Raw genomic sequence first — 16265 nt, forward strand, 5'->3', positions numbered from 1 at the left:
ACCCAGGCTGATCTTGAACTCCTGGCATCAAGTGATCCTCCCACCTCAGTGCCCCAAGTACTGACACTGCAGACACACACCACCATACCTGCCTATTTTTACCCTAAACTTTCTGCTTTTTTAATTATAAATCAGTTAGGTCAGGCAAGATGGCACATGCCTGTAATCTCAGTGACTTGAGGCTGAGGCAGAAGAATTAGTTTATCCTTTGCAGTTTAGTGAGACCCCAACTCAAAATTTAAAAAATCAAAGGACTGGGAATGTAGGTCAGTAGTAAAGTGCCCTGGGTTTAATCCCCAGAACCTCAAAATAAAAACAAGCAAAACACATACATACACAAAACAATAAATGTAAATCACTTTGGAAGTTCTGAGCCAGTAGAACATCATATATTTTGGGTGTTTAGAAAGAGATATGGAGATTGATTGGTCATTGCTGTTGTAGTAGAGAAAGTGCCTGATAATACTGAAGTCAACTTTTAAAGAACTGTAATAGACTTAGCAAACTAAAATAACCTTTGGAACCTTTGTCATGTACTCCTCCCAACAACTTTAAAAATTGCATATTTTTGCTGGGTGCCCATGCCTGTAATCCCAGTGGCTTGGGAGTCTGAGGCAGGAGGATTGCAATTTTGAGGCCAGGCTCAGCAACTTAGCAAGACCATGTCTCTAAATAAAAATAAAAAGGGCAGGAGATGTGGCTCAGTTGTTAAGTACCCCTGGGTTTAATCCTTGGTACAAACAAAACAAAACAAAATTTACATATTTTTACCTAATGTCATTTTATAAACAAAGAGATAGGCATTGTTACACCAGATAAGTTATCCTCAGAGCATTAAATAACTGAATTTAGAATTTCTTTCTATTGTTCTATCTCAAATAGCCAGTTCCCATGTTTATTTGTCACTATGCTCACAGCTTCCTGTGTGTTAACAGTTGTTTCTCTAGTGCTGTATAAAATCAAGGATTTGAGAATTGGTAAATGATGCCCTGAACTAATTACTATATTTATGTAAATATTACTGTATTTATCCAAGTCTGGAGTTAGAATCCCATGACAAATTGTGAAGCCAAGAGGAAAGTAAGAAGGAAGAATATTTTTGATTAAGAAAATTTAAATTCCTTTGTAATTATTTCTTCCTTTCTGGGTCTTTTTCCCCTTTTTTAGATTTTGCAGAGGCTGTAAAATTGATTGTGGGGAAGATAGAGCTTTCATTGGAAATGCATATATTGCTGTAGATTGGGATCCCACAGCACTTCATCTCCGCTATCAAACGTCACAGGAAAGAGTAAGTGTGCAGGGATGCCATCAGATGTGGTTTTTACTTAGGAAATTTTCTTTCAGTTTGAATATCGTGACAATTTGAAACAACCAGAAACAGTCATCAGCATTCAACCAGTTGACACTTCACCATAATTGCTTATACTTTTTGTTTTTCAGCTTCTCAAATCATTGGTATTGGGGTGTTAAATTTCAGAAGTATTAATAACAAGTAAATCTTGGAACAAAACTCAGTGTATTTAAGAAGTTATATTCTCTAGCCCTGATATACCAATAACTATCCCTTTGACCATGTGTTAAATATCCCTAAAGCTATAGCATTTGATAAGCAAAATTATTTTAGTTCTCATGTATTCCAAAATTATAGGTGCTACCTTTAATAGGCATAGTGATCAGAAAAAGTTAGAAAAAGGATTGAGATGTTTTAAGACTGGATACTTAAGAGTACATATCTTAGTGGCTGTTGATCACACTTTACATTCCTTGACCACTGTTAGCTCAGTGGTAGAGTGCTTGCCTAGCATGCATGAGTCCCAGGGTTCAATCCCAGCAAGAGAATTAAAGGAGCTTTTTAAGTCATGAAGAATTGCAGCATGTTTTACGTTTATATAGCACTTTGAATGTTGGAAATTTAATTAGAAAAGCATTCGTTTTAGTAATTGACTTTTCTATCTTTTTATGCTTTTGAGGATTGAAGAAATTGTAGACCTAGTTCCCTATATGGAGCCCTAAATATGTCCCCACACACCACGAGGCTCCTGGGAGCTCTTTTCTTGCCAAATGAAAAAATCAGTGGGTGAAAAACTAAAGAAAAGCTGAAGAGAAGTTGATGTTCAAACCACACTCACTGGGGCAATGTAATTCAGTAACTTCAGCATGCCTCTTTGAAGAGGGAAAATTTTAGCAGTTGACAGCAACACAAAATCTGACAGAACATTATTCTGATAGGACATTTCTATCAAACATTTTTTTAAAAAATTGTTTGGTCTGTAAATTTCTTCCTGTTTATAACAATCCCATTGAGAAATCTAAAAAGCTCTGGAGAGCATCCTACTTCTAGGAAGAAGGGCCTACATCACTTATTTAATCTCACCCCACTTTCATTTTCAGTGATATACTTGGGATACCATGGAAATAGCTGTTGAGATAGACTGCATTACTAGGGAGTTGGGAACACATGACTAATCTAGACTTTCCTTACATGTGGTTTCTGTATGTGCTTTAGAGAGTCACATAGACATAGGAAATACAGTGGTTCAAAATTGAGTTTATTGCAAACATGCTTTGTATTTTTTATTCCAACTATTTTTCTCCTAGGAATTTATTGGTGGGAAATAAAATACTCTATCATATAACATTTTTTAAAACACCAAAAAATTAGAAACAATTTTATGTCAGTCTCACATTAGAGGAGTGGTTAAAGAGAGCATAGTAGATTCAAGTATAAAAAATTACATATACTGGGGGAAAAAATTCCTTCAATTGTTTAAAAAAAATACTGTTTAGGAAAAATAATAACATCTGCCAGTATTTTGACAGTAGTTCCCTTTGCATTAAGAATATAAAAGGTTTCCCTTTTTACATTTTGAAGAGTATGTCTATAAGTAATTTAAATTATTTGAACTAGTAGAAAAACTAAGCATAGAGGAGTACAGGGAATCTTTAGGGAAAATTTATTGATAAATATATATTATCAGTACAAATACGTTTTTAATTAACCTTTCATCCTCCCAGTCCCCCGTCTAGCTCCATTGCCTCCACAGAAAATACAGTCAATAAAAATCAACATTCTTCACTAGCATACTATAATTTGTGGTTGGTCATAAAGCATCTCTGGTATAGAGAGTTGAGATAATATTTAACTGGCTATGAGAAAAGAAACACTACTGTATTTGGTACACCTCTTTTTCTACTTATGCCAACAACCATGATACAGCATGTTTTCTTTGAAGCATGTCAGTTTTCCCCTTAAGTGACCAACACAAAAGATACTGAGGATTACAGTATTATTACTACAGAATTTGTGTTCAGGAAGGAAATTAGTGACCCAAGGTCAAGCCCAATTTCCTTTTTAAAAACAATTTTCCTCCAAGTTCCTCTTTGTAAATGAGTTCTTTAGACCAGATGGTGATGCAGTGTTAAAACCATGATTGCATAATCAACTCCAACCTTGATAGTTTATTGGGGCATTTGACAGCCTCATGATTCCCATCCTCTCCAAAGAGAAAAGATCTCACCTGAAAATTTGTTCTAAAGAGAATAACCTAAATTGTGCCAGTTTGTAATGCAAGCAGCCCAGTGTTCCTATCATGAGTTTCAGTAAAGAAAACTTGTGAGAAATTGCCTCAGGCAAAGATAACCAGTTCACCTGTGGGAGGAAGGGCAATAAATGGAATGATGGACATAGTGTGACCTTTACCAGAAAGAGAAGCAGTCATTGTTGAACTTGTAGTCCAGTCCCTGCCTTGAGAGAAAAATATCTCTGTGTGAAGTCTCATGCAGTCTTCATAGTCCTGATACTGTGCCTCTCCCACCTTCTCATACATAATAGATAAACAGAGGGTCTCAGCTCCATGGTTCTGGAATTGCTCGTCAAGTGGTAGTCAGGAATGGAAGAGGGAAAAAGAATCTTTTACTGTTCCATTCTAAGTTTTTTTCTATTTTCCCACCTCCCTATCCCACCTCACCACAACATACCTACCCCTTTTTATTCTCTCCTTTCTTAGCTCCTTCTTGCTCCAAAGCCTAGCAAACTGGTTAAGGGCACCACTTAGGTTTGGGCAGGTATGGGGGCCTTTTCATAAGAGCAACTTAAAACCCCATACTCTTTTTTTTTTTTTTTTTAAAGCCTGCTCCTTTTTTTTTTTTTTCCCCTCCTTTTTCTTCTTTCCTGTGATGCTGGGGATTAAATCCAGGACACTTTACCACTGAGCTACATCCCCAGCCCTTGTTATTTGTTAATTAAGAACTGGGTCTCACAAAGTCACTTAGGGCCTCACTAAGTTGCTGATTCTGTCCTTGCCACCCTCCTGCGTTAGCCTCCTGCTGGGATTACAGGCATGCACCACTATGCACAGCTTGCTCTATCTTTTGTTGCTCTCTCAAATTAAAAGACATATAGGGTTAGGGGTGCAGCTCAGTAATAGAGTGTCTGTCTAGCGTGTATGAGACCTGGGTTCCTCCAGTACCCCAAAGAAGAAAAAGACAAAATGATGCACATGGTATTCTGATAAATCAGTATTACATGGTGTTGACATGCAAATAACATGTCTCCTATGGGGCTGTATCCTGGTGTTCTGCTTTCTCGTGGTTTTTCTGTAGTCTTCTGCTTCATCCAGATTATCTGTATTTCAGTGATATTTCTCCTAGCCTCTGTACTAGTATACTAATAATATTGTCTTTCTGAGTAAAATATAAATGACTTACTAAGCAGAGCAGACTTGAGATCTAATGCACATGTAAATTGTTTCAGTATTCTAAAATTGAAAAATAAACAGGTAATTCCAATTTGTTTTTGTCAGTTGGAACCATTCAAAAAATTTTCCCCCCCAAAATTGACCATATAAGTAGAAATTTTATGCAGGTATTATTGTTGTGATATTGGTGAATAAATTCATGTCTGTATTTACTCAGACTCTAGTTTGGGGTTTTTGTTTTTGTTTTTTTTTCCCCTATCTCATCTAGTGTAAGAAAGGGGTAAGTGACAGAAACAGTAATATATCTCTGTATGACTATTTTTTTTTTCCATTACTGGGGATTTAATCCAGGAATGCTCTACCATTGAGCCCTTATATTTTTTATTTTGAAATGGGATCTTGTTAAGTCATCCAGGCTGGCCTTGAACTTGAGATTCTGCTGCCTCAGCTCCTGATTTGCAGGGATTACGAGTGCACCACCAAGCCTGGTGGGATGACCATTTTAAATACCTTCACTACAATCCCCATTCATCCTAATCCCTCTCCCTGCAGGTTGTAGATGAGCATGAAAGCGTGGAGCAGAGTCGGCGAGCACAAGCTGAGCCCATCAACCTGGACAGTTGTCTCCGTGCTTTCACCAGTGAGGAGGAACTAGGGGAAAATGAGATGTACTACTGTTCCAAGTGTAAGACCCACTGCTTAGCAACCAAAAAGCTGGATCTCTGGAGGCTTCCCCCTATCTTGGTATGTTTCAGCCCTACCCTTGAGGGAGCAGTAGTCTAGTATAAAGGAAAAAAGCCATTAACATGAGTTTTTGTTATTTTTTAGAATAACACTTGTCCTGTAGCAGTGCTTAAAATATTTTCTGTGCAAGGTCTTTATGTTGAGTACGGAGGTGAATTTTTCTTAAAAATATTTATTAGTTCCTATTCCAGAAGAGTTTGCAACCTAGGAGAGAGAAGTCATATAGGCCAGTAACTACAATTCAGCACAACATGAGAAGTGCCACAGGTAGTATAACCTAATGAATTAGAACTTTGGAACAAGATAAAGACTCTTCCAGCTCCTTGGAGAGAGGATGCTTTAGGCTAGCCCTTAGACTATAGGAGAGTAAACCAACTGGGAGCTTCCATTGCCCGCTGAGTTTGGTCACACGACTGTCACACTGCCAAGTTATATGTGTGCGCATAAACACGCTAATGTACAGAACCTTATGTGTTCTTTTAGATTTGATTTACTTCTTCCCTCTCCTTTCATGGATTAGGAGACTTTCCTTTTGTCCATCAGAAGAGTTTGAAGTGACAGATTGATTTAAGAAACGTTTTCCTGCCAGGTGTGGTAACACACACCTGTAATCTCAGCTACTCGGGAGGTGAGGCAGAAGAATCTCAAGTTTGAGGCCAGCCTGGGCAACTTAGGGAGACCTAGAAAAAGACTGATACTATAGCTCAGTGGTAGAATGCCCTGGGTTCAATCCTCAGCAGTGCTAAAAAACAACAACAACAACAAAAAAACGTGTTTTTATTATGGGTAGAAGTTCCATCAAATGTAACTGTAAAGCCAGACAAGATAGCACACATCTGTAATCCTGGCAACTTGATAAGTAAAACAGGAGGATAGCAAGTTTGAGAGACCAGCCTCAGCAACGTGGCAAGACCCTGTCTTGAAATTAAAATACACAGGGCTAGGGATGTAACTCGGTGGTAAAGCAGCTCTGGGTTCAATCCCCAGTATGAAAAAATTAAAAAACAAATTAACTATAAGGTACTAAGGGTTTTTTTGTTTGCTTTTTGAGGTGCTGGGGATTGAACCCAGGGCCTCATGAATGCTAGGCAAGCACTCTACCTCTGAGCTGCACCCCCTAATAATACTAATATATTTCAACCAGACATTATATATATTTTCTCATGTCTTCATCCTACTATTCTGTGAAATGGATGTAAGTTTTTCTTTCCTTAGACCAGAATAGTTTTCCAGGGAAGGATGCAGAAGAAATTGATAGCACTATTGATAGCACTGATTTAGCTAGCTCCAGGAATGGAAACTAGGGGAAGGGAAGACAAGGGCAGTGAGGGAGAGGTTTGGGAATAAGGTAGGTAGGAAATAGGGAGACTTTTTTTAAATTAAGGTATTTTAATAATTGTATAATCATTACATAATATATATCAAGGAGTAAAGGAACTTATAAAATATATTTTCAAGGTCTTTAAAGAATAATGATGTTATATATTCTTGAACATTTGTATGTGTTAGACTTGTTTTTGGTACCTTCAGAACACTTTAACACAGGTGTTTCCTACCTTTTCATCTCCAGATTATTCACCTTAAACGATTTCAGTTTGTAAACGGTCGATGGATAAAATCTCAAAAAATTGTTAAATTTCCTCGTGAAAATTTTGACCCTAGTGCTTTTTTGGTACCAAGAGACCCAGCTCTGTGCCATCGTAAACCACTCACACCCCAGGGGGATGACCTCTCTGAACCAAAGGTTCCAGCAGGAGAGGTGAAGAAAGATGTCCAGAGCTCTGCAGGAGAAGAAGATGTGCTCCTGAGCAAGAGCCCATCCTCACTCAGTGCAAACATTACAGGGAGCCCAAAAGGTGAGGAGGCCTGGAGTGGACTGAGGGAGGGACTTTCTTGGGCCCCCCTGTATACCACATATTTCCCTCTGTCTTCTACTCTGAAGGAGCTGCTTGGTGGGAGTGGGAAGAACCTATCTGAAATGAGACTTATCTGTATTTGAACTGTGTGACTTTTTATTTTTTTAAGGTGAGTTTAATCTGTTTACTTTTTTTAAACTATTTGTTCACATTTTATGTGATGCTGAGAATCGAACCCATTGCCAGGCAAGCACTCTACTACTGAGCCACAACCCCTGAACTGTGTGACTTTTAGCAAAAGATGTATCCTCCCTAAATCTAGTTTCTTAATGTGTAAAATGGAGAGAATACCAAGTTCACAGTGTGAGGATTGAAATATCAAGAGGGATATACTTTATATAATGCTTAATATGTGATAACAGGAACAATAGTTGTCATCCTTGTTCCCTTATAGTTGAAGCTCTCAAAAGTATAGTCTGGGAAACCCACAGGAGTCCCTAAGACTTAGGAAGTCTCAAATATCAAAACTGTTTTTATAAAAATACTAAGACAATATAGTCATCTCTGGGTATCTGAATTATCTTTTAAAAATCAAGATCTGCACAGTTTCAAGACCCGCCTCAATAACTTAGCAAGTCCCTGTTTCAAAAAGGACTGCAGGTGCTGGGATTGTAGCTCAGTGGTAGAGCACTTGCCTTAGTACATGTGAGGCACAGAGTTTGATCCTCAGCACCACATAAAAATAAAAATGAACAAAATAAAGGTATGTCCATCTACAACTAAAAAATATATTAAAAAAAAAAGAGAGAGAGAGAACTCAGGATATAGCTCAGTGGTAAACTGCCCCTGAGTTCAGTCCCCAGTACTAAAAAATTAAACATTTTTTTAATAATCAAGATCTGCCCAAAAGAGGTGGTACACACCTGTAATCTCAGTGGCTTGGAAGACTGAGGTAGGAGGATCCTGAGTTCAAAGCAAGCCTCAGCAACTTAGCGAGGCCTTAGGTAACTTAGTGAGACCCTGTCACACACAAAAAAAAAAAAAGATAAAAAAATAAAAAGGGCTGGGGATGTGGCTCAGTGGTTAAGTGCCTCTGGTTTCAATCACCAGTACCAAAAAAATATATATATATATAAAATAACATAAAGATCTGGGACAAATATAACACAATGATAAGAAATAATAAAGCTGAGTATAATCACATTCTATAGATCTTACTAAAATACTGTTGTTAGAGGTTGAACTGTATCCTCCAAAATGATATGTTGAGGTCTTAACCATCACACACAGTCATCCCTTAGTGTCCTTCTGAGTTTGTTTCCAGGACCTCCCATGGATATGTATCCAAAATCTAGATGCTTCAAGTTCCTTACCTAAAATGATGTAGTATTTTGCATATAGTGTGTATATATTTTCCCAGTATACTTTAAATCATCTCCATGTTACTTGTAATTACCAGTACAGTGTAAATGCTATAAAAATAGTCATGTAGCATTGTTTAGAAAATGATTGAAAGAAAGGAAGTCTGCACATGTTCAGTACAGATACAATTTTTTCAAATAATTTTGATCTTCAGTAGCTTTAGTCTATTAATGTGGAAACTTCAGATAAGAAAGGGCAAGTGTGCATGACTTTATACTTTCTCTCATAAATGTACAGTGAGGGCTGGGGTGTGAGTCAGTGTTAGAGCACTTGCCTAGTATGCATGGGGCCCTGGGTTCAATCCTCAGCACCACAAAAAAATAAAGGGATTGTGTACACCTACAAATAAAACAAAATATTTTTATAAATGTACAGTGAGTCAAAGACAACATATCATGTGAATATATCATCACTTTGACAGTGAATGTGCTTGTGTATTTTGTTTTTTAAATTCCTTAGTTTGACTTTCTAATATAGAAATACTAAAAGATAAAATACAAACAAAAGTTATAGGAGCCCCAATAATTTTTGAGGACATTAAAGCAGGTGGGGATGGGAAATAGTGACCATGAAGGTTAAGTCCACTACTATATAAACTTTTATGTGAGGTGGAGTTTATCCTTAGTACTATGCCTAGTAATAGTAAGTACTTAATAAATGGTTATATTTTTGTCTAATTTTTAAAAGGAGAGGAAAGTGTTTATAAAGCTCTTTAGTTTAATAATTATATTGTTTTGAACTGATTGTGACATAAATCACTTTCATATACTGTACATTTTCAGGATATTGCTGCCTAAAGTATTGGCTATATAATATAAACTAAAGAGTAGCCAGTCAGCAGTGGCCAGTCAGGATTCCTCTATTTTTACCTTTATGTCTACATTTGTGAATGCTGGCTTCAAAGTTAGCATATGGTGTCTGACTTACCTTGTGGCATTTGGATTTATGAATCTTTCTTTTATCCCTTTCACAGGTTCACCTTCTTCATCAAGGAGAAGTGGAACCAGCTGTCCCTCCAGCAAAAATAGCAGCCCTAACAGCAGCCCACGGACTTTGGGGAGGAGCAAAGGAAGGCTCCGACTGCCTCAGATTGGCAGCAAAAATAAGTTGTCAAGTAGTAAGGAAAATTTGGATGCCAGCAAAGAGAATGGGGCTGGGCAGATCTGTGAGCTGGCTGATACCTTGAGCAGAGGGCACATACTAGGAGGCAGCCAACCTGAACTGGTCACCCCGCAAGACCACGAGGTCACTTTGGCCAATGGATTCCTTTATGAGCATGAGACATGTGGCAATAGCTACAGCAATGGTCAACTTCTAAACCACAGCGAAGAAGATAGCACTGATGACCAAAGAGAAGATACTCATATTAAACCTATTTATAATCTGTATGCAATTTCGGTAAGTAGTTTATTGTGTGATTTTCAGAGAATAGTCCACACTTTTCAGTGGTTTGTTCACTTACCTTCATTTGTTAATCCCAAGCATTTTTTATCACTTGCTTATTTGCTAGACTTTGTGCTTGGTGATAGCAAAATAAAAAAAAGAAATCCTGGCCATTTGAATAGATTCCGTGGAGCTCAAAGTGTGATTCAGGAAATGGTAATGTTAGCATAAGTGGGGTCAGAGGTTCAAATTATTCATTATTATGTGTTTCTAAGGAGTTTTGCTTTCTAAAAAATAATTACAATTATAAAGTAGTCATTTACTCACACAAAGTTGGGACTTATGGCATTTGTTTTTTGCTTTTTGTTTATTTTGTTTTTAGAAAAAAATTAGAAGGTTCCAAAACATTTTCTCTTACCCATCTAATCATCAGTATTCTTTTGCTCAGATCCTAGTGCTCTGCCTGGCTATAGTACTGGTGACTACTAACACACTCCCACTTTCTTCTCTTCTAGTGCCATTCAGGAATTCTGGGTGGGGGCCATTACGTCACTTATGCCAAAAACCCAAACTGCAAGTGGTACTGTTACAATGACAGCAGCTGTAAGGTAAATATTCTCAATCTGAATGAAAGTTGGAAACAGAATGTCAACAAATCTGGGGAATATTTGTTGAAAGAATAGATTTTCTTCTCAATAGGAAATAAGTATTTCTGTTAGGATCAGTGTATAGATATTGTCAGTATTAAGGTACCAAAGTGGGAGGGGGGTGTGCAGAGTAGAGAATAAAAATGTGAATAGAAAAAAAAAAAAAAAAAAAAGGAGATATTAGTTTGTTTGTTTGTTTTGGTGCTGGGGATTGAACCCAGGGTCTTGTGCATGCGAGGCAAGCACTCTACCAACTGAGCTATATCTCCAGCTCCGGAGATATTGGTTAATGAGAAAGAATTCCAATCTTTGGGGGTTTGGGGAGGGAACTGTTTCGTTTTCATTTTCTTTTGTTTTTGTTTTACAGTATTGGGGATCAAACTTACCTTAGCACATGCTTGGCAAGCACTCTATCACTGAGCTACACTCTCAGCTCCAATATTTTGAACTATTAGAATTTGGGGGATTTTAGATCATTCTTTTGACTCATCTTTGGTTATAATACTTTCTCAAAAGTATTTTTCGGGGCACATAAGAGATAGCTGACATATTAAATTAATTGGAAGCAATCAGGTTTAGTAATTAAAAAGGGTTATTCATCCTTTCACTGGAAAGGCTTAAGAGCCAGCATAGTGATGGCTCTTCTTTTATTAAAGGCTTTTCTTACTCCTTCAGGAACTTCACCCTGATGAAATTGACACCGACTCTGCCTACATTCTTTTCTACGAGCAGCAGGGGATAGACTATGCACAATTTCTGCCAAAGATTGATGGTAAAAAGATGGCAGACACAAGCAGCATGGATGAAGACTTTGAGTCCGATTACAAAAAGTACTGTGTTTTACAGTGAAGCTACCACTCTGGCTGCTAGACAGGCTGGTGGTGAGGGAGATGACTCCTTGTAGCTGACATTTGGCAAAAGCATCGCTGAAAGGCAAGCTAAATGTAGTTATTTTATCCTGTGACCCTGAAGCACAAAATAAAAATCCTAATTAAAATAGCAGTTAACTTTAAGAGTAGTAATAATTTTGTTTTGAATTCTCTCACAAGCTCTTCAACAGAGAACTTTCAGGCAGATCCACCATTAGCCTGTAAACAAAGGGTTTGGCACCAACCACCTGGGACCAAATAAGAATTCAATTGTGCTTGTCCAGATGTGAACAAACTTGTAGTGAGTATAGAGTTTACCAATAATCATAATAATATACTAAGGATTTCCTTGGAGTCAAAGTTAAAAAAAAAATTATAGTGTTGTCTAGGGACGACATGATATGCTACCTCCTTTTTCCTGAAGTTTTATTCTATTATATTGACAAGATGAAGAAAGCAAGATCATATAGGCGTGCAAGTGATTCTTATGGCAAAGATGCAGATTTTTCAATTTATTTTTTAAACCTTTTCCCTACATTTCCCTTTCTTGCTTTTTGTTTTTATTGTTGTGTTTGTGTTTGAGACACAACCAGTCACTGTTGGCAGAGGCATGTATAGTGGTCAGTCTTAGAAGGAGAATCCCTTAAAAACTACGTGCCTTCTACCCAGGGTCTTTGTTGGGAGACCCAGTAGAAAGAAAAAGCATCCTGGGAAATCCATCTAAAGTGGCCCTCCTGATAGAGGCACCTTACTTTTAGGATACTTGAAGTGTCCTCAAAAATGTGTATCTGCTGAGTGTAGCAAGGTAGTTGCAAGTAATTGCACCATCATCCCATGCATGTGTTGCACAAAGAGCTTCTAGGAAGGTAAGTGGCATCAGAGCTAGATGGTGTTTCACATTAGTGCTTGTTTTGTTCTTTGTTTCTTTGTTTTGCACTTTAAAAAAAAAGAAAATACATGCAAACAAACTTGTATTCTGATGGCTCTAAGGGCTATAAATTAACTTGACTGGGGTATTTTCCCCCATCATGTTGTATTTAAAAACAAAACACATAACACATCCCAAATGTTGATAGTTCATAAGTATTTTTTATGAAATTGGTGGGTTTAGGAAGTAAACTTCTGTTTTATTTGCATGCCCATTTGTTTTTATTTTCTTTTGATTTTGAATATTTGTCCCTTTTTTTTTGCACTAGTCATCGAAAGTATTTCTTTACTGACTTCATTTTTTCCTCTGATTACTCAAGACTGGAACAAAAATATACATGTTATTTATTTCTGGAAGCATTTTTTTCCTTTGTTTTTAAATATATATTCAAAGAAAATGTGTCTGCTTATTTTTTGGTCTTTTTAAAAATTTATTTAGACCCCAAATGTTAATTCTTATTTACTGTCAGATTCTATTATCCTTCCTTCCTTGCAGGTAGTAAATACCAATGTATTTAAGCATTTGTGTTCTGATATCTGAGGCCAGTAACTACCTAGTTCTTCTGAGAGCATTTGGAAAATTTGTCTTAAATGGCTAAAACGATGACTATAATTGCAAGTAGGAAGGAGTGACCTAAATGATATAAAGTCAGACAAAATGCATACTTTATAGTTTCAAGATTTTCCATTCCTACCTGGACAAGCCCCATGATAAAGTAGAAGTTTTAAATAATTTCTTTACTGGTGTTTTATTTAAGCAGGTAGCACAATCTACTAATGTTTGGTCTGTGTTTGTTATATTGGTTGTAATTAATTTTTTAAATTCATGAACTAGCAGAAAATTTATTAAATTAACTATTAACTACATTCACCTTGTAAATTTCTGTATAAAACTTGTTGACAATGCACTGACTTTAGAAACATGTACATAAATAGAGTGTAAATAAAATAGTGTTGATGTACTGAAATATGAACTGTATAAAAAAGTATTGGTAATTGTATATGGAGTGTACCTGTTTCTCTGTAACTATTATCCAAACAAATTAAAACTGTGGATGCCCATGTGCTGTTTTTCCTCACACAAGTAAACACAAAAAGTCAACTTCTTCAGCCTTTTTCTCTGTGACCCTGCTTTAATTCCCTTACTCGAGTACCTTTCTGACTTACAGAGTGGATGCTCCATCTCTGAGGGCAATAATAGGGTGAATTTGATTTAAACATGACTCACATCCCTTTTAGAAAATTATTCAGAAGACATTGAAGGGAGGGGGAAGAAGAGAAGGGTAGAGAGCTGGTAGTTAACTGAGAATGGATGGGGGAGGTCCCCCAGTAGTTTTCATACTCAGTAGGAGATGAGGTAAAGAACTTGTCATTTGTATCATGCCTTGAAACGTCCATAGTTTCTAGAGGGTACTGAGAAAGAAGGGATGTCCTTGGTTGTCTCTCTGGGAGGTCTCCAAGGAAGCAGTTGGCAGTGTTCATAACAAATGAAGATTTAGAGTGTTGTTTTTTGTTTTGTTTTGTTTTGTTTTGTTTTGTTTTGTTTGTAATCCTAAAATTTTATTCTAATTTTTGCAATCAAGTTGTTTTTAACATGACTTTGTTTATTCTAAGTAGTGTCAGTTGTTATACAGGAATCTGGAAACTAACATATAACCTTGCCTGGAGAAATAAACTATCAATTATTTCTTAGATATGGTGAAAGGGATGGGTGTTTCTAACATGTTACTGTTATTTAAACCTTGACTTCATTTTACATTTTCTTAGTATATTTTAACCTATTGACCTTTACATATACTTTGCATTTTCTAAATTAAAATAAATTTTAGTTACCTAGAAATATGGTTAGAAACATAGTATTTTTCTTTTAGTTTGGACTGTGACATGCTTATTCTCTAAATTTTTACATCATTGGGGAATGTATGTGCTTATGCTGATTTTGGTTTTTGTTTTTGTTTTTGAACTTCCCTTGCTATACCGACATGAAAACATTTTAATAGCATTTTAATAGCTCTCGTCTCACATTCTTCAAAAATGGGAACACACATTAAAAATATATAAAGTGAAAAGCTAAATCAGCATCAGTGGCAACTTGTTTAAGGAAAGGAGCAAGCAGAAATGAATATCTAAAGAACCATAAAAATCAAGTACAGCTCGGAAAGTACCAGTTTGTGTTCCTAGCTTTTCAAAACACAGCCTTGGAAGGAATGGGCAAGCATTTTGTTTCTACTTTCTGAATGGCCCTGTAAGTTGAAAGTGGTGTTCAGCCTCCTTGCCTATGACTGAGTGGTGATTCTGCACTGAGTCTCTTTGCCACTTGGTGGCATTACTTGCTGTGTCTACTTTTCTTACAAATACCATTTAATTGGAGCAAGTACATTATTTGCCATATTTTTCCTGGGTATTTTAATGGTCACATGTATGACTTGAAGAGCCAGGGATCCCAGTTTTCCTTGATGATATAAAAATAGTTTCCTTAGTATTGAAATCATAACGTCAGAAATGAACACACTTCTGTGATCAGAGCCCTATACAGAACAGAATGACAAAAAGAGGCCATCTTTGGGTTTGCCACACTTTGACCAGTAGGAGGCAAGATAGCAGATAAAAGTGCAGGAGAAACGAACCCAGGCCTACAAGGACTACATGAGGAATAAAGTTTAAGAGCAGGTTCAACCATGGATGAGTGGTGGTGACTTTATTTAGTTCTAGGCACATTTAAAGCTCCATCCGATTGTTGCCATGGAAGAATGTGGGTCCCAATATTAACGAAATCTTCCACCAAAGAGCAGTCAGAAGTCCAGATGCTAATTAAGATATCCAATTTAGAAATGTTGATAGTTACTTTAGGTTGTAGGTACTTGAGATTGAACCCAGAGTCTTGCACATGCTAAGCACTCTTAAGTCGTAGACTGAGATTTAATTTTTAAAAAATTTAAACGTTGTACTGTTGAAATAAAAATTTATTTGCAAGCAGAGGGCAGTGGCATAGATCTGTAGTCCCAGCATGTGAGGCTGAGGTGGGAGGATCACTTGAGCCCAAGAGTTCAAGACCAGCCCAGGCAACATAGACCTCATCTCAAAAGAAAAAAAATAAAAATCTTAATTGCAAGCCAGGTATAAGTCATCAGTTCATGCCCTCTATTGAGCAGAAAGATCATGGACTTTGAGCCTGTTGAATGAGAAGTTAGATTCCAGCTCTGCTGTTAAAACAGATGTGAATTAAAATGAGTTCCTTTAGACACTCAAATGTCTTATATCCACTGAGGATACCACTTTATTTCCAAAAGTTAATGAAAGGAACAGATCTTGTATATGAATAGGTATAGCTTGGCATCTATTCATTAGTAAATTAAACATTTTCCACTACTTCAGCAGAACATAGATAAAATAATAATTTTTTAAATATTATTTTTAGTTGTCAATGAACCTTTATTTTATTTATTTACTTATTTATAAGTGTTGCTGAGGATCAAACCCAGAACCTCACACATGCCAGGCAAGTGCTCTACCACTGAGCCACAACCCCAGCCCATTAATAATGTTTTGATCATACTCTGCCTGTCCAGAGATGTACAGCTAAGCAATACATACCTACCACATACAGTGGCATGTGCTAAGATTCACTGGGTGCAGTGGTTCCCAGCCTGACAATTCATCAGCTCCTCAGAAGAGATTCTTTTGCAGCCATTTTGCACTGGTGTGCATATTAGTCATTTG

At 36.9% G+C, this 16265-nt stretch overlaps 1 protein-coding gene across 2 annotated transcripts in view; it reads left to right on the top strand.

Moving 5' to 3' along the window:
• The window catches only part of USP32 (ubiquitin specific peptidase 32), a 190808-nt gene extending 177161 nt beyond the window's left edge, over positions 1 to 13647 (top strand). For both annotated transcript variants that reach the window (XM_079131344.1, XM_079131345.1), the window contains exons 29-34: positions 1168 to 1288; positions 5250 to 5441; positions 7012 to 7297; positions 9693 to 10117; positions 10618 to 10710; positions 11425 to 13647. In XM_079131344.1, the coding sequence (XP_078987470.1) occupies positions 1168 to 1288; positions 5250 to 5441; positions 7012 to 7297; positions 9693 to 10117; positions 10618 to 10710; positions 11425 to 11598 (1291 nt within the window). In that variant the 3' untranslated portion in view covers positions 11599 to 13647. The remainder of the gene's footprint in view (positions 1 to 1167; positions 1289 to 5249; positions 5442 to 7011; positions 7298 to 9692; positions 10118 to 10617; positions 10711 to 11424) is intronic.
• Positions 13648 to 16265: the final 2618 nt, after the last annotated feature.

This window comes from Sciurus vulgaris (genome assembly GCF_902686455.1).
Source record: "Sciurus vulgaris genome assembly, chromosome: 3".
Lineage (NCBI taxonomy): Eukaryota > Metazoa > Chordata > Mammalia > Rodentia > Sciuridae > Sciurus > Sciurus vulgaris.